The sequence below is a fragment of the Aquarana catesbeiana genome, linkage group LG06 (assembly GCF_042186555.1).
Source record: "Aquarana catesbeiana isolate 2022-GZ linkage group LG06, ASM4218655v1, whole genome shotgun sequence".
NCBI classification, from domain to species: domain Eukaryota; kingdom Metazoa; phylum Chordata; class Amphibia; order Anura; family Ranidae; genus Aquarana; species Aquarana catesbeiana.
The window spans coordinates 61772211-61795638 of NC_133329.1; the positions used below are offsets into that span (position 1 = coordinate 61772211).

At 42.3% G+C, this 23428-nt stretch overlaps 1 protein-coding gene across 1 annotated transcript in view; it reads right to left on the reverse strand.

Moving 5' to 3' along the window:
- Positions 1-23296, reverse strand: part of LOC141147973 (protein spinster homolog 1-like) — a 27823-nt gene extending 4527 nt beyond the window's left edge. Inside the window, 1 exon segment of the mRNA XM_073635129.1 lies at positions 23211-23296. Coding sequence (XP_073491230.1) covers positions 23211-23296 — 86 coding nt within the window.
- Between the last annotated feature and the right edge of the window lie 132 nt (positions 23297-23428).

Here is a 23428-nt window from a genome sequence, read left to right on the forward strand (position 1 = left end):
ATGCGTATATTGATTTGTGCAAAAGTTATGGCGTCTACAAACTATGGGATTTATTTATTTTTCTACAAGTAATGGTGTTGATCAGTGACGTACAGCGGGACTGTGATGTTGTGGCGGACAATTGGACATCTAACTGACACTTTTTTGGCCACCAGTGACATCAATACAGTGATCAGTGCTAAAAATATGCACTGTCACTGTACTAATCACACCGGCTGGGAAGGGGTTAACATCAGGGGCCATCAGTGGGTTAACTGTGTGCCTAGCTGGTGAATTTGTGTAGTGGGGGAGGTGCTTTAACTAGTGGTAGACATAGATCTGTGTTTTCTGCTTTACAGTAACACAGGACCCACGCCTTCCCTACTGACAGATCGCATTGCTGCCTGTGTACTGAACAATCGGCGGGTGCCAGCGGACATCGGGTCTGCGGTACACGCTGCTGGGCTCTCGCTGTGTGTGATAACGGCGGCAGCGAGCCGCCGGTGGCACGCATGCACGTGCCCTATCCGGGCAAGCCAGATAACATACAGGTAAAAGCCAGTAAATTAGAATATTTTGAAAAACTTGATTTATTTCAGTAATTGCATTCAAAAGGTGTAACTTGTACATTATATTTATTCATTGCACACAGACTGATGCATTCAAATGTTTATTTCATTTAATTTTGATGATTTGAAGTGGCAACAAATGAAAATCCAAAATTCCGTGTGTCACAAAATTAGAATATTGTGTAAGGGTTAAATTTTGAAGACACCTGGTGCCACAAACTAATCAGCTGATTAACTCAAAACACCTGCAAAGGGCTTTAAATGGTCTCTCAGTCCAGTTCTGAAGCCTACACAAACATGGGGAAGACTTCAGATTTGACAGCTGTCCAAAAGACGACCATCGACACATTGCACAAGGAGGGAAAGACACAAAAGGTTATTGCTGAAGAGGCTGGCTGTTCTCAGAGCTCTGTGTCCAAACACATTAATAGAGAGGCAAAGGGAAGGAAAAACTGTGGTCAGAAAAAGTGTACAAGCGATAGGGATCACCGCGCCCTAGACAAGATTGTGAAAAAAAACCCATTCAAAAATGTGGGGGAGATTCACAAGGAGTGGACAGCTGCTGGAGTCAGTGCTTCAAGATCCACCACCAAGAGACGCTTGAAAGACATGGGTTTCAACTGCCGCATACCTCGTGTCAAGCCACTGTTGACCAAGAAACAGCGCGAAAACCGTCTCACCTGGGCTAAGGAAAAAAAGAGCTGGACTGCTGCTGAGTGGTCCAAAGTCATGTTTTCTGACGAAAGCAAATTTTGCATTTCCTTTGGAAATCGAGGTCCCAGAGTCTGGAGGAAGACAGGAGAGGCACAGGATCCACGTTGCCTGAAGTCTAGTGTAAAGTTTCCACCATCAGTGATGGTTTGGGGTGCCATGTCATCTGCTGGTGTCGGTCCACTCTGTTTCCTGAGATCCAGGGTCAACGCAGCCGTCTACCAGCAAGTTTTAGAGCACTTCATGCTTCCTGCTGCTGACCTGCTCTATGGAGATGGAGATTTCAGGTTCCAACAGGACTTGGCGCCTGCACACAGCGCAAAATCTACCCGTGCCTGGTTTACGGACCATGGTATTTCTGTTCTAAATTGGCCAGCCAACTCCCCTGACCTTAGCCCCATAGAAAATCTGTGGGGTATTGTGAAAAGGAAGATGCAGAATGCCAGACCCAACAACGCAGAAGAGTTGAAGGCCACTATCAGAGCAACCTGGGCTCTCATAACACCTGAGCAGTGCCAGAAACTCATCGACTCCATGCCACGCCGCATTAATGCAGTAATTGAGGCAAAAGGAGCTCCAACCAAGTATTGAGTATTGTACATGCTCATATTTTTCATTTTCATACTTTTCAGTTGGCCAACATTTCTAAAAAATCCCTTTTTTGTATTAGCCTTAAGTAATATTCGAATTTTGTGACACACGGAATTTTGGATTTTCATTTGTTGCCACTTCAAATCATCAAAATTAAATGAAATAAACATTTGAATGCATCAGTCTGTGTGCAATGAATAAATATAATGTACAAGTTACACCTTTTGAATGCAATTACTGAAATAAATCAAGTTTTTCAAAATATTCTAATTTACTGGCTTTTACCTGTATGTTATCTGGCTTGCCCGGATAGGGCACGTGCATGCGTGCCACCGGCGGCTCGCTGCCGCCGTTATCACACACAGCGAGAGCCCAGCAGCGTGTACCGCAGACCCGATGTCCGCTGTGTGTGTGTGTGTGTGTGTGTGTGTGTGTGTGTATATATACACGAGATCCGGCACACAGGTGACGCCCCTGTAGCAGTTAATGAAACATTCAGAATATAAAAGACCATTGATGTCTTCCCTCCACTGAATGTTATGCACATGGCACTGCATTACATTCTTTTTCCGGACGGGAAAACTGTCAACGGGGACCCGGAAGTGACGTCACCTCGCTATGCCGGTCCCAGGGCCTGCAGATGGGGGCGGGGTGTGGAAGCATTTGGGCGCAGGGAATTTGTTGAGCCCTACTCCAATAAGTGTATATTATTTAGTCTTGTGTTAGAGCTGCACGATTTGGGATAAAATGAGACTCACAAATTTTTTTTTTTTGCTTAAAATAAAGATCACGATTCTCGCGGCGTAACGTCATCTTTCACATTATACAAAAAAATTGGGCTAACTTTACTGTGTTTAGTTTTGTGGGGTTTTTTTATTCATTGAAGTGTATTTTTTCCCCCAAAAATTGCGTTTGAAGGACTGCTGTGCAAATACAGTGTGACATAAAATATTGCAACGATCTCCATTTTATTCTCTAGGGTCTCTGCTAAAAAGTATATATGTAATTTTCTAGCAAAAACTACAGATTTTAACTTGTAAGCAACAAGTGTCAGAAAAAGGCTTAGTTTTTAACTGCTTGCCACCCGCCCACCGTCAAATGACGAACGGGGCGGCTCTCGTTCTGGGACGCTGTCATCAGGGCCGTCTTTAAGGCAGGGCAGAAGGGTCAGCTGCCCTGGGCCCTGTCATTGTTGTGGGGCCCAAAGCAGCTGCCTCATACTTGCAAACTTTCCAAGTTTAAATTCCCTCGTCCCTTGAGGTTTTAGTCTCATGCTGTGTCCTGATATCTCAGTGTGAAGTTCTGTTATTAATGCTGCCCAGCTCTGTCTTGTTGTGTACAGATGACTCACCTGCAGACTCTGTGTTTACATGTAAATACCGGCATTGATATGTAAATAGCAGCGACATTCATATGTAAATAGTGGCAGACCAGCAGCATTCTATGTAAATAGAGGTGGCATTCATATGTATATCATGTCCCCCTGAGGTCATATCCACCATCATCTATACTGAATGCTGCCCACTGGGGAGATAAAGGGGCATGGTTGAAAGTCCTGCCTACAACTATGGTCATTAAGCCTAACATCAGCCTGTTCTGCAAAGGTAAGCAAATTAGTGTGTGTGTGGGAGGGTAGTGTGTGGTGTGCAGAGGTAGGCAGAGAAGGAATTACAGTTTGGGTTACACAGGTGAGCAAGGTCCAGTCCATGGTGTGCAGCCAGTGAGGAGATGATGTGCTGTAACCTCTAGCAACCAATCAGTAAGCAGTAATAATGTGCAGTAACCAATCAGTGAGCAGTATTAATGTACAGTAATCTCTAGCAACCAATCAACAAAGCAGAAATCATGTGCTGTAACCTCTAGCAGCTAATCAGTGTGCCGAAATGTGTGCTGTAACCTCTAGCAACCAGTCAGTGAGCGGTAATGATACAATGTAACCTCTGGCAACCAATCGCAATCACTGTCTGATCTGATTCTGTAAACTGATTTTGAGTCTAGCTGCTTTTTATTGTATGTCTCAGAGCAGTTGGAGAGCAAAACTGCATGGGGGGGCCCAAGAAAATTTTTGCCCAGGGCCCAATCAGTATTAAAGACGGCCCTGGCTGTCATATGACGGCGTCCCAGAGCGGCCCTTCTCGCGCGCCCGCGGCGTGTTCCTAGGACACTGCGCAACCCTGTTAAAGAGCCGCGTCCGTGGCTCTTTAACAATGTGATCGGCTGTGTCTAATCACAGCTGGTCACATGTAAACGCAGAGATGCCGGTAATTGGCTCTCCTCGCCTCGCACTGACAGAGTGAGAGGAGAGACGATCAGCAGCATCTCCACGCAGGAGGACATATAGGAATGTAATCAGGGCACTGATCATCAGTGCCCTGATTACAATATAGAAATACAGTGTCACCAATCAGTGTCCATCAGTGCCCATTAGCGATGCCAATCAGTGCTGGCAATCTGTGCTGCCCATCAATGCCCATCACTGCTGTCGATCAATGCCCATCAGTAATGCTCATCAGCGCACATCAGTGAAGGTGAAAAATGACTTGGTTACAAAATTTACTGACAGAAAAAAAGTAAAAAACATTTTTTGTCAAAAATGTTGGTCTTTTTTTTTGTAAAAAAAAATCAACATTGCTTAAATACCACCAAAAAAAAAAGCTCTATTTGTGTGAAGAAAATGATAAAAAATGTTGTTTGGGTACAGTGTAGCACAACCGCGCAATTGTCATTCAAAGTGTGACAGCGCTGAAAGCTGAAAAATGGCCTGGGCAGGAAGGGGGTAAAAGTGCCAGGTGGGCAAGTGATTAAAGAAGAGGTCCGCCCGCCCCTCCCCCTTTTAAAAATTAAAAGTCGTCGGCTTCAAATCCTGCAGCTGCTGACTTTTAATATTAGGACACTTTCCTGTCCCGGAGTCCAGCGATGTCGGCACCCCAGCCAATGTTTACGTTGGGTGCTGCCGCCACCATTGCTGGTAAGGGAACCCGGCAATGTGGCCTTTTCGGCTTTGCGGGCCCAGTCCCTACTGCGCATGCGCAAAGCGCAGTGTGTGCTCTCTCACTGGCCTGGCAGAAGGGGAGCGGTGGAGGAGGTGGGGGCCGAGCTGCGGCCGTACTTCGTCCCCGAAGTGGGGACAGGGTACTAAAAAAAAAAAAGATACAAATGTGGCACCGGAGGGGGGGGGGGGGGTTCAGATAAGCGGATGTTCCACTTTTGGTTGCACCTCCGCTTTAAGTGATTAAATTGACCTCATTTACAGACCGAAGTTCATCCCTTTGATCTGTAAATGAACAGAAGGATACAATATTTCTTTTTTTCTCTTTCAGGGCTGTGCAGTATTGTTGATAAACATTTCCAGCTGCTTTTTTTTTTTTTTTTTGACATTTGTGAGCAGGAGAACGACTCTGAAATTGTTACGTGACTCTTGGAAATGTTGGATGTCGATTGTGTGTGTGTGTGGGGGTTGAATCGAGATTGCGATTATTTTTTATAACGATTAATTACGCAGCTCTGGTTGAAAGTTCTAACATCTACAAACTATACTGTGTGTGTGTGTGTGTGTGTGTGTGTGTGTGTATATATATATATGTATATATGTGTGTGTGTGTGTGTATATATATATATATATATATATATATATATATATATATATATATGTATGTGTATATATGTGTGTGTGTGTGTGTGTGTATATATATATATATATAATATATATATACACACACACACACACACTATAGTTTGTAGATGTTAGAACTTTCAACTAGAGCTGCGTGAGTAATCGTGTGTGTGGATATATATATAGATAGATAGATACCGGTGTGTGTGTATATATATATATATATATATATATATATATATATATATATATATATATATATATATATATAATACACTGGAATTTACGCAGCTATAGAGGCTATACTGGTAATGGCGGTGATCAGCGACTTAAAGTGGTAATGTGATAGTGTGGTGGGCAATCTGGCACTAACACACTCGCTGGGAGGGACACTGATTGACGCTGACATCAAAAGTGACAACTAATACAGTGATCAGATAGAATAGTGTACTAATGACACTGGCTGGGAAGGGGTTAACGGTGTGCTTAACAAATGTCATGTGTACTGCTTTTGCCAAGAGATCTGCCTAGGTGGAAAAAGAAACAGATCACTGATCTGTGTACAGAGCCCGGTTTGTTTGTACAGTGCCTTGAAAAAGTATTCACACCCCCTTCAAATTTTCCGCATTTTGTCATCTTACAACCAAAAATGTCAATGTATTTTACACAGGATTCTGTGCTCTGATTGGCTACAGCCATAAATCATTGGCCCGGGACCTGCTGACCAAAATCCTGCTGTCGCCAGTGACAGTGCGGGTTAGCAGGGGGCACCCAGAACGGGGTTGGAAGACGTACATCTACGTCAGTGGTTCTCAACTCCTGTCCTCGGGACCCACTAACAGGCCAGGTTTGCAAGATAACTGAAATACATGACAGGTGATGTCATTTGCTGCTCAGTGATTGCAGTATTCTAGTCTGCATCTCCCCCAAGGTAATCCATAAAACCTGGCCTGTTAGTGGGCCCTGAGGACAGGAGTTGAGAACCACTGGTCTACGTGATCCAGCCTGGCTGTGCCACTCCGCCCGCAGTAAGGCCTGGTTCACAGCTATGCATTTTTATTTTTTTTCTTTTTAGTGTGTTTTCAGTTTTGCAGAAACACACTACAGTCCGTGTAACGTGGTTTCCTATGGGTCACGTTCACATCTGTGCCTTTTATGGAAAGGGCCAGGGACTTTTTTCCTTGTTTTTGGTTCCATAGACTTTTTAATGGATCAAAAGTGTGTATTAAAAAAACGCAAAATGCACCTGCAATATGCAAACTGCATAAATGTACTGGAGGGGTGACAAGAAGGTAAAGCAGACCTTCCATAACACCCAGATAAAGGCCAGACCCCCCCCCTCCCCCCCAACACAAATGGCTCATTGGCAAATAAGCAGACTTTCCGTTTTCCATGGGAGGTCCACTTTTTAGGTGGGTTTCACCTGGGGCCGAAACAACTAATCAATTAATCGACAACTAATCGACTACTATTTTCATAATCGATTAATCAGCAAGTAACATAATGGGGGTTAAAAAAAAACTAAAATTAGCCCTTTAGAGTACAAAAAGAGCAAATAATCACTACTGTAAATATTACTATCACTGTTTCAAAAAATGAACCCTTTACAGTAGCGATTATCTGCTCTTTTTTGTACTATAAAGGGCTCTTTTTTTTTTTTTTTTTTTAAAACCCCATTATGTTACTAAACACCTTAGGCCTGGTTCACACCTGTGTGTTTTTTGGTTCTTTTTGCAGAAACACACTACAGTTCATCTAACTTTCACATCTATTGTTTTTTCAGCTGCTGCATATTTGTAAAGGGTCCGGGACTTTTTTCAACGCAAAACTGTGCTTTTTTTTTTTTGGTTCAATAGACTTTAATGGAGAAGCTGCAGAAAAGCATGTAATGCGTTTTTGCAGCAATTTGTGTGTGTTTTTTTATTTTAATCTGCCCAACAACAAATTGGCCAAAAAGGCATAAAAAAAAAAGCAAAAACGGAAATCGCAGCAAAATCGCGTGCGCAAAAAATCAAAACTCACAGCAAAAAGCACTGCGGAAACAGATCAAAAGCAAACTGCATAGGTGTGTACTGAGCCTTATGCTGGTCACACCAATCAATTTTCAGACGAGAATATTCAAGCGAAAAATCTTTGTAAATTTGATGAATGAAAGAATGTTGTTTGAAATTTTCAGTTGTTTTTAACATTCAGTTTTAAAACGAATGTAATTTCTGAACGAAAACCACATCCACTGTCTGAAAATTCCTTTCACCGAAAAGTTTTCTATTCTAAGTTTTCCCGTCACTGTGGTTGAAAATGAACGTCGATTTGACCCCACTAATGATTAGAAAATCGAACGAACGTTCTTCAAAAAAAAAAAAAATTCATTTTAAGGAAGAAATTGTTTTTGTATGGCCAGCATATAATAAATTACAGTTCTGTGTGAAAATCTGAAAAGCGGTCTTTAACGTAAATAAAAAAATGTGATCTCTGAGTCTGATGATATTTACTGGATTCAACCTCTAATAGTATATACAGTATATCTCCTCTAATAGTATATACATTATATCTCCTCTAATAGTATATACATTATATCTCCTCTAATAGTATATACAGTATATCTCCTCTAATAGTATATACAGTATATCCCCTCTAATAGTATATACAGTATATCTCCTCTAATAGTATATACAGTATATCCCCTCTAATAGTATATACAGTATATCCCCTCTAATAGTATATACAGTATATCCCCTCTAATAGTATATACAGTATATCCCCTCTAATAGTATATACAGTATATCCCCTCTAATAGTATATACAGTATATCCCCTCTAATAGTATATACAGTATATCCCCTCTAATAGTATATACAGTATATCCCCTCTAATAGTATATACAGTATATCTCCTCTAATAGTATATACAGTATATCTCCTCTAATAGTATATATAGTATATCCACTCTAATAGTATATACAGTATATCTCTCCTCTAATAGTATATACAGTATATCTCTCCTCTAATAGTATATACAGTATATCTCTCCTCTAATAGTATATACAGTATATCTCTCCTCTAATAGTATATACAGTATATCTCTCCTCTAATAGTATATACAGTATATCTCTCCTCTAATAGTATATACAGTATATCTCTCCTCTAATAGTATATACAGTATATCTCTCCTCTAATAGTATATACAGTATATCTCTCCTCTAATAGTATATACAGTATATCTCTCCTCTAATAGTATATACAGTATATCTCTCCTCTAATAGTATATACAGTATATCTCTTCTGTCTGTTATTCTCAGAGTGGATTAGAGATTTTGCTCCCTAACCATATAGTTGGTTATTTATATTTACCACTGCATAGAGATATTTAAGAATAAATTGCCTTTTTTTAAATGTTACATATTAACTAAATTATACACCACATTTTTTTTAAGGTTATTAATCGAAAAAAATAATCGTCCAACTAATCGTATATGAAAATAATCGTTAGTTACAGCCCTAGACCTTACACCTTCCCTCTAGCCCTCCAGCAGAGCCCCCTCAGTAGAGCCCATAATGATGCCGTCTTGTTTACCAGCTGACACATCCACGTTGTGTGATATCAGTGATTACATAAATCTCATTGAGAACACAGCCGGGGTGTAAAATGCTTCTGTAATTAAACGTGTCTCCACCCTGCCTGAGTCATCACCAATCACAGCTTGTTCCCCGGTGTCACCATCATCAACCAATCACGCTTGTCATTTGCTAAAGCAGTGTTTCTCAACTCCGGTCCTCAAGGCGCCCCAACAGGTCATGTTTTCAGGATTTCCCTCAGATGAAACAGCTGTGGTAATTACTAAGGCAGTGAAACTGATCAAATCACCTGTGCAAAATAATAGAAGGCCTGAAAACATGACCTGTTAAGGCGCCTTGAGGACAAGTTGAGAAACACTGTGCTAAAGCCCCGGGTGTCATCAGTATTTGACATTTAACCACTTGCCGACCAGCCGCCGCAGTTTTACTGCGGCAGAATGGCATGGCAGGGCTAATTGATATTATGTTACGTCGCTTCGCCCTGTGGCCACTAGGGGCGCCCGCGCAGCTCGCCCCTGGAGCCGATGCGAGTGCCTGGCGGGCGCGATGACCGCCGGGTTCCCACGATCGCTCGTGACACAGCAAGGGGAGAAGAGACTGATCATGTGTTCATACAGAGTATGAACAGCGATCTGTCATTTCCCCTAGACAGTCCCACCCCCCCTCAGAACACACAATCAGGGAACACAATTAACCCCTTGATCGCCACCTAGTGTTCACCTCTTCCCTGCCAGTGACATTTTTACAGTAATCAATGCATTTTTATAGCACTGATCGCTGTATAATTGTCAATGGTTTCAAAAATGTATCAAGTGTCCAATCTGTCCGCCATATTGTCGCAGTCCCGATAAAAATCGCAGATCGTCGCCATTACTAGTGAAAAAAAAAAATAATAAAAATGCTATAAATCTATCCCCTATTTTGTAGACGCTATAACTTTTGCGCAATCACTATACGCTTATTGCGATTTTTTTATTTTTATTTTTTTATGTATTTTTTTTTACCAAAAATATGTAGAAGAATACATATCGGCCTAAATTGAGAAAAAATTTTGCTTTTTTTTTTTTTTTTAAAAAAGGGGATATTTATTATAGCAAAAAGTACAAATATTGTGCTTTTTTTTCAAAATTGACGCTCTTTTTTTTTTTTTTTTTTTTTTATGTTTATAGCACAAAAAATAAAAACCGCAGAGGTGATCAAATACCACCAAAAGAAAGCTCTATTTGTGGGGAAAAAAGGACGTCAATTTTGTTTGGGTTCAACGTCGCACGACTGCGCAATTGTCAGTTAAAGTGATGCAGTGCTGAATCGCAAAAAACGGCCGGGTCATTCAGCATCCAAATCTTCCAGGGCTGAAGTGGTTAAATACCACCAAAAGAAAGCTCTATTTGTGTGGAAAAAAAAATTATAAAAAAAAATTAATGTGTACAGTGTAACATGACCGCACAATTGTCATTCAAAGAGTGACAGCACTGAAAATTAGCCTGGGCAGGAAGGGGGTGAAAGTGCCCGGCATTGAAGTGGTTAATATAAAATACTATAGTACACTTTTAGTTGGGGTTTAACTGCTGATTTATGAACAGTCCTATTGGAGACCGTTGTGCGGTATCGCACATGAAATGCTGAGACTTGTAGTAGCCGGTCAGCCTCAGGCTGCCGGTAATGTTGTAACCTAAACCACTTCTTTATTCTCTTTATCAGCCATGTGATGTGAAAGAGACCAGACGGTAACCCCTCCCCCCCTCCTGGACTGAGATCATCTCCGTGTCTTGTGCTGTCAGCATCTTTACCTTTCTACTGCAGAGTCTCGAGTCCCGTGACGGCTCACTTCCTGCTTCTGACCGAGCGCTAATTTGGACGTGTCAGTACCGTGACCTACAGTATGTGCTTTGATTGTACCTTCTGTGCTTTCAGTTCTGCAAACTGGTTTATCCCTTTCATGACTAAGCCTATTTTTGACATTTGGTGTCTACAAGTTAAAATCCATATTTTTTGCTAGAAAATTACTTAGAGCCCCCAAATATATGTATGTGTGTGTGTGTGTGTGTGTGTGTGTGTGTGTGTGTGTATATATATATATATATATATATATATATATATATATATATATATATATATATATATATATAAATTTTTAGCAGAGAATCTAGAGAATAAAATGGCGATTGTTGCAATATTTTATGTCACACGGTATTTGTGCAGCAGTGTTTTAAATGCAACTTTTTGGGAAAAGGGACACTTTTGTGAATTTAAAAAAAAACAAACCGTAAAGTTAGCCCAATTTTTTTGTATAATGTGAAAGATGATGTTACGCCAAGTAAATAGATACCAAACATGTCACACTTTATAATTGCACGCACTCGTGGAATGGCAACAAACTACGGTACCTAAAAATCTCCATAGGCGACGCTTTACATTTTTTTTTTTACGGTTACCAGGTTTGAGTTAAAGAGGAGGTCTAGAATTATTGCTCTCGCTCTGATGATCGCGGCGATACCTCACATGTGTGATTTGAACACCTTTTACATATGTGGGCGCGACGTCCGTATGCGTTTTCTTTGCTGCGCGAGCTCGCGGGGACGGGGGCGCTTTAAAAACTTTTTTTTTCTTATTTATTTTATTTATTTTTATATTTATAAATTGTGTTTTTGAAAAAAAAAAAAAAAAAAAATTTTGTTCACTTTTATTGCTGTCACAAGGAATGTAAACATCCCCTGTGACAGTAATAGGTGGTGACAGGTACTCTTTATGGAGGGATCGGGGGTCTAAAAGACCCCCGATCCCTCCTTTGCACTTCAAAGTATTCAGATCGCCGAAAATGGCGATTCTGAATACTGTATATTTTTTTTAAACCGGCACCATTGGCAGCCGAGTAAACGGGAAGTGACGTCATGACGTAGCTTCTGTGTTTACGATTTGGAGGCTTCCAGTCCGTCCGGCCGATTGGTCATCAGGCCTCCAGATGGAACGGGAGGCCCGGTAAGAGCCGCGAGAGGTGACGGGAGGGGGGCTTTTAGCCGCATCGGTTGTTATACCTGGATAGCCGATCGCCGGCTCTCAAAAACAGTACCGGGATGATGCCTGCAGCTGCGGGCATCATCCAGGTATAACCCCCTAAAGCTGAGTACGCACATCTGCGTACGGTCGGCGGGAAGGGGTTAAAGCAAACATTGCAGTACAATGCCCATTCTGATTATAATGCTCCCCCCCCCCCCCCTTTTAAAAACCCCCAGCTGTCAGTAAGTGCAAAAGGTCCCCCTAAGGCCCATTTCACTTGGGCATTCCGTCAGTCTGTTTGTGACCCATGATAAGATGGGTCAAAAACTTACTAATGTATCCTTATGGGTGGTCCAATGTAAAGTCTGTTCAGGTTCGCCAGACCGAGTGGAATAAATTTGTGTCCCGGTTCGATTTTGCAGACCTGAACGGATGTTAAAAAAAAAAATAAAAATAAAAAAATGTAAAGTGGAACTCTACAGCCGTAGCCAAAAGTTTTGAGAATGATACAAATTATTATTTTCAAAAAGTCTGCTGCTGCAGCGTTTTTACATCTTTTTGTCAGATGTTCCTCCGGTATACTGAAGTATAATTACAAGCATTTCATAAGTGTCAAAGGCTTTTATTGACAATGACTAGGGCTGGGGAAAAAATCGATTTTAAATCTTTAATCGAGTTGAGAGTTCAAATTGATTCAAAATTTAAGCAAATCGTTTTTGTTTTTTTTTTTTTCACCGCGCCGGTCCTGAGGAGCTGCGGGCAGTTTTTAGCCTAAAAACTCCTGCTTGCAGCTCCTCAGGACCGGCGCCGTGTCCAAAAAAAAAAAAAAAAAAACTCGATTCAAATCGTGAATCGAGTTTGTTTTTTTTTTTTTTTTTTTTTTTTTTTTTAAGAAAATCTCCCAGCCCTAACAATGACATGAAGTTTATGCAAAGAGTCAATATTTGCAGTGTTGACCCTTCTTTTTCAAGACCTCTGCAATTCTCCCTGGCATGCTGTCCATCAACTTCTGGGACACATCTGGACTGATGGCAGCCCCCCATTCTTACATAATCAATGCTTGGGGTTTGTCAGAATTTGTGTGTGGGGGGGGGGGTTTGTTCACCTGCCTCTTGAGGATTAACCACTAGTTCTCACTGGGATTAAGGTCTGAGGAGTTTCCTGGCTATGGACCCAAAATTTTGATGTTTTGTTCCAGAAGCCACTTGGTTATCACTTTTGCCTTATGGCAAGGTGCTCCATCATGCTGGAAAAGGCATTGTTCCTCACCAAACTCTTCTTGGACGGTTGGGAGAAGTTTCTCAGGGGATGTATTTGTACCATTCTTTATTCATGGCTGTGTTCTTGGGCCAAATTGTAAGTGAGCCCACTCCCTTTGCTGAGGAGCACCCCACCAGTGAATGGTCTCAGGAGGCTTTACTGTTGGGATGACACAGAACTGATGGTAGTGCTCACCTTTTTCATCTCCGGACAAGGTTTTTTCTGGATGCCCCAAAACAATAGGAAAGGGGATTCATCAGAGAAAATGACGTTACCCCAGTACTTAGCAGTCCCATCCCTGTACCTTTTGCAGAATATCAGTCTGTCCCTCGTGTTTTTCCTGGAGAGAAGTGGCTTCTTTGCTGCCCTTCTTGATACCAGGTCATCCTCCAAAAGTCTTCTCCTCACTGTGCCTGCCGATGCCCTCACACCTGCCTGCCGCCATTCCCGAGCAAGCTCTGCACTGGTGGTGCTCCGATCCCACAGCTGAATCAACTGTAAGAGACGGTCCTGGCGCTTGCTGGACTTCCTCAAGTCGTCTTCACAAATGCAGTGGAAATGGTTTTTATGGGATTCAGTTATTTTTCATGGCAAAGAGGGACTTTGCAATTGCAAATCATCTGATCGCTCTTCATAACATTCTGGAGTATATGCAAATTGCCATGATAAAAACAGAGGCAGCAGATCTTTGTGAAAATGTAATATTTGTGTAATTTTTAAAACTTTTGGCTACAGCTGTAGAAGAATTGATTTTTAGATGTTAGATTGGGCCAGCTCAGTCACCTGTGATGAGTGGATTGTAATATGCAGAGCGATGCCGAGATTTTCAGTGTTAATCTGTGCCACATACAATGAAGTAATTAGAGAAAGTCCTGGACAGCCGCACTCAAATTGACATGTTGCCTTAATTAAATAAAAGTTGTAAAAGATACATACCACAGCAGAAAAATGCAGGAAATCTGACGCGTTTTACACTGTAGTCAGTGCTTAATCACAGCTATGATTAAGCACTGACTACAGTGTGAAACGCGTCAGTTTCCTGCATTTTTCTGCTGTGGCATGTATCTTTTATGACTTTTATTTAATTAAGGCAACACATCAATTTGAGTGCGGCTGTCCAGGACTTTCTCTAATTACTTCATTGCACAAGCATTGCCAGCACCTGTTGCTTCCAGCATGGAGGAGATGTTTGCTTTTGATCGGCCTTCCTAGAGCGGTGATTAATTTTCTCTTTCTGTGCCACATACAGTCAGAGCTTTGATCTTCCAGGGGTGCTGCAATGATTTCTTATCTCTTACAGCAGGGGTCTCAAACTGGCGGCCCTTCAGCTGTTGCAAAACTACAAGTCCCATCATGCCTCTGCCTGTGGGAGTCATGTGCGTAACTGTCAGTCTTGCAATGCTTCATGGGACTTGTAGTTTTACAACAGCTGGAGGGCCGTGAGTTTTAGACCCCTGTCTTACTGTGATATTTCGGGGTCCCTCACTGGTCACCTTCTCCATTCTAAAAACATCTTGTTTTTTTTTTTCAGTGAATAAAAGTTGTTCTCTAATTGGATAAGGGATCATTGTGATATTCATCAGCTGCTCTGCTCCAATCACAGAATGCTTTGTATTGAAAGGAATCCAAGATGTTTTCTGAATGGAGGGGGTGCTGAGCGAGTAACCCCCCAATCACCACTATAAGAGGGGGTGAGTTGCTGCAGCACCACCGGAAGATCAAAGCTCTCGCTGTATGTGACACGGCCTACAAGTGAAAATCTCAGCATCCCCGGGAGCCCTCCGGATGTTACATATTGATCATTACAGTGTAAGCGGAACTAAACCCATCAATTTAACAGTTTAACCACTTGACGACCGCCTCACGCCGATGTACGTCGGCAAAGTGGCACGGACAGGCAAAATCACGTACAGGGTACGTGATTTGCCTTCCGCGGGTGGGGGGTCCGATCGGACCCCCCCCCCGGTGCCCGAGGCGGTCGTCTTTTGTCCAGCGGCGATCGGTGATGAGGGGGAGACCATCCGTTCGTGGCCCCCCCCTCGCGATCGCCGCCGGCCAATGAAAACACTCCTTTGCTGCTGTATGCTAAACAGCAGCAAAGGAAGTGATGTCATCTCCCCTCGGGTCGGTATTTTCCGTTCCGGCCCGAGGAGAGAAGACAGGTATGTGAGTGCACCAACACACACACACACAGTAGAACATGCCAGGCACACAAAACACCCCGATCCCCCCCCCGATCGCCCCCCGATCCCCCCCCAATCACCCCCCCCCCCCCCTGTCACAAACTGACACCAGCAGTTTTTTTTTGTTTTTTTTTTTTTTTCTGATTACTGCATAGTGTCAGTTTGTGACAGTTACAGTGTTGGGACAGTGAGTATTACCCCCCTTTAGGTCTGGGGTACCCCCCTTTAGGTCTAGGGTACCCCCCTAACCCCCCCTAATAAAGTTTTAACCCCTTGATCACCCCCTGTCACCAGTGTCACTAAGCGATCATTTTTCTGATCGCTGTATTAGTGTCGCTGGTGACGCTAGTTAGTGAGGTAAATATTTAGGTTCGCCGTCAGCGTTTTATAGCGTCAGGGACCCCCATATACTATCTAATAAATGTTTTAACCCCTTGATTGCCCCCTAGTTAACCCTTTCACCACTGATCACCGTATAACCGTTACGGATGACGCTGGTTAGTTCGTTTATTTTTTATAGTGTCAGGGCACCCGCCGTTTATTACCAAATAAAGGTTTAGCCCCCTGATCGCCCGGCGGTGATATGCGTCGCCCCAGGCAGCGTCAGATTAGCGCCAGTACCGCTAACACCCACGCATGCAGCATACGCCTCCCTTAGTGGTATAGTATCTGATCGGATCAATATCTGATCCGATCAGATCTATACTAGCGTCCCCAGCAGTTTAGGGTTCCCAAAAACGCAGTGTTAGCGGGATCAGCCCAGATACCTGCTAGCACCTGCGTTTTGTGCCTCCGCCCAGCCCACCCAAGTGCAGTATCGATCGATCACTGTCACTTACAAAACACTAAACGCATAACTGCAGCGTTCGCAGAGTCAGGCCTGATCCCTGCGATCGCTAACAGTTTTTTTTGTAGCGTTTTGGTGAACTGGCAAGCACCAGCCCCAGGCAGCGTCAGATTAGCGCCAGTACCGCTAACACCCACGCACGCACCGTACACCTCCCTTAGTGGTATAGTATCTGATCGCATCAATATCTGATCCGATCAGATCTATACTAGCGTCACCAGCAGTTTAGGGTTCCCAAAAACGCAGTGTTAGCGGGATCAGCCCAGATACCTGCTAGCACCTGCATTTTGCCCCTCCGCCCGGCCCGGCCCAGCCCACCCAAGTGCAGTATCGATCGATCACTGACACTTACAAAACACTAAACGCATAACTGCAGCGTTCGCAGAGTCAGGCCTGATCCCTGCGATCGCTAACGTTTTTTGGTAGCGTTTTGGTGAACTGGCAAGCGCCAGCGGCCTAGTACACCCCGGTCGTAGTCAAACCAGCACTGCAGTAACACTTGGTGACGTGGCGAGTCCCATAAGTGCAGTTCAAGCTGGTGAGGTGGCAAGCACAAGTAGTGTCCCGCTGCCACCAAAAAGACAAACACAGGCCCATCGTGCCCATAGTGCCCTTCCTGCTGCATTCGCCAATCCTAATTGGGAACCCACCGCTTCTGCAGCGCCCGTACTTCCCCCATTCACATCCCCAACCAAATGCAGTCGGCTGCATGAGAGGCATTTTTATGTCCTCCCGAGTACCCCTACCCAACGAACCCCCCAAAAAAGATGTCGTGTCTGCAGCAAGCGCGGATATAGGCGTGACACCCGCTATTATTGTCCCTCCTGTCCTGACAATCCTGGTCTTTGCATTGGTGAATGTTTTGAACGCTACCATTCACTAGTTGAGTATTAGCGTAGGGTACAGCATTCCACAGACTAGGCACACTTTCACAGGGTCTCCCAAGATGCCATCGCATTTTGAGAGACCCGAACCTGGAACCGGTTACAGTTATAAAAGTTAGTTACAAAAAAAGTGTAAAAAAAAAAAAAAATATGAAATAAAAAAAAATAGTTGTCGTTTTATTGTTCTCTCTCTCTCTATTCTCTCTATTCTCTCTATTGTTCTGCTCTTTTTTACTGTATTCTATTCTGCAATGTTTTATTGTTATTGTTATTGTTATTATGTTTTATCATGTTTGTTTTTCAGGTGTGTAATTATTTACACTTTACTGTGCTTTATTGTTAACCATTGTTAACCATTTTTTTGTCTTCAGGTACGCCATTCACGACTTTGAGTGGTTATACCAGAATGATGCCTGCAGGTTTAGGTATCATCTTGGTATCATTCTTTTCAGCCAGCGGTCGGCTTTCATGTAAAAGCAATCCTAGCGGCTAATTAGCCTCTAGACTGCTTTTACAAGCCGTGGGAGGGAATGCCCCCCCCCCCCCCACCGTCTTCCGTGTTTTTCTCTGGCTCTCCTGTCTCAACAGGGAACCTGAGAATGCAGCCGGTGATTCAGCCAGCTGACCATAGAGCTGATCAGAGACCAGAGTGGCTCCAAACATCTCTATGGCCTAAGAAACCGGAAGCTACGAGTATTTCATGACTTAGATTTCGCCGGATGTAAATAGCGCCATTGGGAAATTGGGGAAGCATTTTATCACACCGATCTTGGTGTGGTCAGATGCTTTGAGGGCAGAGGAGAGATCTAGGGTCTAATAGACCACAATTTTTTCAAAAAAGAGTACCTGTCACTACCTATTGCTATCATAGGGGATATTTACATTCCCCGAGATAACAATAAAAATGATTAAAAAAAAAAATATGAAAGGAACAGTTTAAAAGTAAGATTAAAAAAGCAAAAAAATAATAAAGGAAAAAAAAAAAAAAAAAAAAAAAAACACCCCTGTCGCCCCCTGCTCTCGCGCTAAGGCGAACGCAAGCGGCGGTCTGTCGTCAAACATAAACAGCAATTGCACCATGCATGTGAGGTATCACCGCGAAGGCCAGATCGAGTGCAGTAATTTTTGCAGTAGACCTCCTCTGTAAATCTAAAGTGGTAACCTGTAAAGGCTTTTGAAGGCTTTTAAACATGTATTTATTTTGTTGCCACTGCACGTTTGTGCGCAATTTTAAAGCATGTCATGTTTGGTATCCATGTACTCGGCCTAAGATCATCTTTTTTATTTCATCAAACATTTGGGCAATATAGCGTGTTTTAGTGCATTAAAATTAAAAAAAGTGTGTTTTTTCCCCAAAAAATGCGTTTGAAAAATCGCTGCGCAATTACTGTGTGAAAAAAAAAAATGAAACACCCACCATTTTAATCTGTAGGGCATTTGCTTTAAAAAAATATATAATGTTTGGGGGTTCAAAGTAATTTTTTTGCAAAAAAAAAAAACTTTTTCATGTAAACAATAAGTGTCAGAAAGGGCTTTGTCTTCAAGTGGTTAGAAGAGTGGGTGATGTGTGACATAAGCTTCTAAATGTTGTGCATAAAATGCCAGGACAGTTCAAAACCCCCCCCAAATGACCCCATTTTGGAAAGTAGACACCCCAAGCTATTTGCTGAGAGGCATGTCGAGTCCATGGAATATTTTATATTGCGACACAAGTTGCGGGAAAGAGACAAATTTTTTTTTTTTTTTTTTGCACAAAGTTGTCACTAAATGATATATTGCTCAAACATGCCATGGAAATATGTGAAATTACACCCCAAAATACATTCTGCTGCTTCTCCTGAGTACGGGGATACCACATGTGTGAGACTTTTTGGGAGCCTAGCCGCGTACGGGACCCCGAAAACCAAGCACCGCCTTCAGGCTTTCTAAGGGCGTGAATTTTTGATTTCACTCTTCACTGCCTATCACAGTTTCGGAGGCCATGGAATGCCCAGGTGGCACAAAACCCCCCCAAATGACCCCATTTTGGAAAGTAGACACCCCAAGCTATTTGCTGAGAGGTATAGTGAGTATTTTGCAGACCTCACTTTTTGTCACAAAGTTTTGAAAATTGAAAAAAGAAAAAAAAAAAATGTTTTTTCTTGTCTTTCTTCATTTTCAAAAACAAATGAGAGCTGCAAAATACTCACCATGCCTTTCAGCAAATAGCTTGGGGTGTCTACTTTCCAAAATGGGGTCATTTGGGGGGGTTTTGTGCCACCTGGGCATTCCATGGCCTCCGAAACTGTGATAGGCAGTAAAGAGTGAAATCAAAAATTTTCACCCTTAGAAATCCTGAAGGCAGTGATTGGTTTTCGGGGTCCAGTACGCGGCTAGGCTCCCAAAAAGTCCCACACATGTGGTATCCCCATACTCAGGAGAAGCAGCTAAATGTATTTTGGGGTGCAATTCCACATATGCCCATGGCCTGTGTGAGCAATATATCATTTAGTGACAACTTTATGAAAAAAAAAAAAAAAAAAAAAAAAAGTGTCACTTTCCCGCAACTTGTGTCAAAATATAAAATATTCCATGGACTCAATATGCCTCTCAGCAAATAGCTTGGGGTGTCTACTTTCCAAAATGGGGTCATTTTGGGGGGTTTTGTGCCACCTGGGCATTCCATGGCCTCCGAAACTGTGATAGGCAGTGAAGAGTGAAAGCAAAAATTTACACCCTTAGAAATCCTGAAGGCGGTGATTGGTTTTCGGGGCCCCGTACGCGGCTAGGCTCCCAAAAAGTCCCACACATGTGGTATCCCCATACTCAGGAGAAGCAGCTAAATGTATTTTGGGGTGCAATTCCACATAGGCCCATGGCCTGTGTGAGCAATATATCATTTAGTGACGACTTTTTGTAAATATTTTTTTTTTTTTTTTTTTGGCCATTTTTCAATCACTTGGGACAAAAAAAATAAATATTCAATGGGTTCAACATGCCTCTCAGCAATTTCCTTGGGGTGTCTACTTTCCAAAATGGGGTCATTTGGGGGGGTTTTGTACTGCCCTGCCATTTTAGCACCTCAAGAAATGACATAGGCAGTCATAAACTAAAAGCTGTGTAAATTCCAGAAAATGTACCCTAGTTTGTAGACGCTATAACTTTTGCGCAAACCAATAAATATACGCTTATTGACATTTTTTTTACCAAAGACATGTGGCCGAATACATTTTGGCCTAAATGTATGACTAAAATTTAGTTTATTGGATTTTTTTTATAACAAAAAGTAGAAAATATCATTTTTTTTCAAAATTTTCGGTCTTTTTCCGTTTATAGCGCAAAAAATAAAAACCGCAGAGGTGATCAAATACCATCAAAAGAAAGCTCTATTTGTGGGAAGAAAAGGACGCAAATTTCGTTTGGGTACAGCATTGCATGACCGCGCAATTAGCAGTTAAAGCGACGCAGTGCCAAATTGGAAAAAGACCTCTGGTCCTTAGGCAGCATAATGGTCCGGGGCTCAAGTGGTTAAAAAAACAGTTATGGGAATGTAACTGTCACATTGGTTGTGCTCTCAACCAAACTGTCAAAACATCTAACGGTTGGTATCATAATCGCATGTGCAGCATCATGGCAGTTGCAGATCAAACAGAGGCTAAAATGGCAGCTTCCTTGGCTGAAAATGATTGGTTTAGTTCCGCTGTACCGAAGCTGGCACATTTTAACGTTTAAAAATGTACTCTCCTGAAGTTTCATTTTAACCACTTAAAGGGGTTGTAAAGCTTCAGGGTTTTAAAAAAACAAAAAAAAAACTGTTATACTTACCTCCTCTGTGCAGTTGGTTTTGCACAGAGTGGCCCCGATCCTCCTCTTCTGGGGTCCCTCAGCGGCGCTCCTGGCTCCTCCTCTTCTTGAGTGCCCCATAGAATGCATTGAGGTGAAAAACCTTGAGGGTTTACAACCCCTTTAACCACCACCTGCCTGCATTGCACTGCATTGCAGCCGCTGTAGGCAAAGTGACATACTGGTACATCGCTGCCTACCTTCGGGTTTAGGGCACGCGTGTGCACACCCTGAACAGGCTCCTTCTGTGAATGTACACAGCAGGAGCCTGTCGGCAAGTCCTGGCCAATGATTCATGCCCAGGACCTGCTGATTGGCTGTGTACAATCACAGCCCAGAGCTATGTGTTGAATGTCAACACAGAGCTTTGTACAGAGGGAGCGATCTGTTCATTTCTCATCTCCGCAAAGCAGGGATGAGAAACCGAGTTCATAGTCAAAAAGCAGCATACTGTACACACATTACACATAGGCTCCTTGATCACCCTTAGATGTTAACCCCTTCCCCAGCCAGTGTCATTAGTACAGTGACAGTGTATAGTATTATAACTGATCACTGTATTATTGTCACTGGTGATGGGTGCTTAAATTTTTTTTACATTTTTTTTCTTATCTATTTTACTTTTTATCTTTTATTTTTACACTGTCCCTTTTTAAAAAAGTTTTTTTGGAGTCCCTTTTATTCCAATTACAAGGAATATAATCATCCCTCTTTAATGTGAGATCTGGGGTCAAAAAGAACTCAGATCTCGCTTTTTTTTTTTTATAATCAATTCTTTATTAACAAATTTATTAAATTACAGAAACATACAATAACAAATTACATTTATCAAACAAAACGAATACATATGTATAAAATTTACCAGAGTTACCCCCCTTTTATTTCCTCTACCAGATACCTCCCTTCATTAAACACCCAAACAAATAAAAAAAAAAAAAAAAAAAAACGAGGGCGGTGGGGAAGGGTAAGTAGGAAGTAAGATAAAAAGGTTGTAGAGAGAGATCCTTTTACTTATCTCATATTTGTGACTTATGCGTTATATTTATTTCTTCCTATCGATATCTATGAGGAAACTAAAATAGGTGAAGTGATTAGCATTTTTATTTACTTACAATCTTCCATTGTTACTACTTTATGTGTTGTTTATTATTTTATAACGTGCATGTGAGGCAAAAAAAAAAAAAGGAAAAAGGGGGGGGGGGGAACCCCCAGATCTCACATTTACACTAAAATGCAATAAAAAGAAAAGTCTTCTTCTTCTTTTTTTTTTTTTTCAATAAATTTTTTCCCCCCTTTTAAGACCATTGGGCGGAAGCGACGTGTATCAATGGCATAGAGTGGAAAGGATCGGATCGTCTCCGCCGACACCCCCGGTAAGTGACGGAGACGACCGGTGGGAGGGGGTGGGCACCTCTCCCACCACCGATAAAAGTGATCTTGCGGCGAATGCGCCGCAGAGACCACTTTTACCTGAAAGCGGACCGCCCGCCGTTTTAAAAAAAAAAATACCGGGGTTATGGCAGCTACCTTTTCAACGTCAAAGTACTGACGTATAACGACGGCGGGCGGCCCGGAAGTGGTTAAAATTTCAGTATATATCCCATAGTTTGTATGTAGGCGCTATAACTTTCACCCAAACCAAATAATATACACTTATTGTAGCAGAATACATTTTGGCCAGAATATTTTTTATTGGATATGTTTTATGACCGAAAGCAATAAATATTTTTATTTTCAACGTTTGAGGTCGTTTTTCCATTTATATCGGCAAAAAAAAAAAACAGTGGTGAAAAATTTTACTACTAAAAGAAAGCTGTGAAAAAAAGGATATAAATTTTGTTTGGGTGCTGTGTTGCATGACCGCGTAATTAGCAGGTAAAGTAGTCTGTTGCTGAATAGCAAAAAATGGCCTGGTCCTGAAGGGGTTAAAACCCGGAGGTCATGTGGTTGAACGGACGTACTTCTGTTTACATCCGGCTGCTGCCCATACGGATTTCGTGGGTCTATTTTTCCTATTTTCACAATTTTGAAGGAAAAAATGGAAAGGAATCAGAAGGGACGTGGATGTTCTATCCATTTCCGTACCGATCTGACTCAGCAGGGGGTCAGTGTAGCTGAGATGGAGTTTGAGGCACCCATGAGAAAGGGGTCTAAAGAGAAACGGTTAGAATTATACTTACCTGACGTGTCTTCTGCATCGCTGGGTTGGGACCTCTCCGTCCTTCCAGGAGTATTCCTGAGGAATGCTGAAGCCACTGCAGTCCATTGCAAGAGCATCTTCTTGTGCGATTTTCCCCCCATGATGTAGAGCAGGGGGTCTCCAAACTTTCAAAACAAAGGGCCGGTTTACTGTCCTTCAGAATTTAGAGGGGCCGGAGTGAGCAGTGGAAGTAGAAAA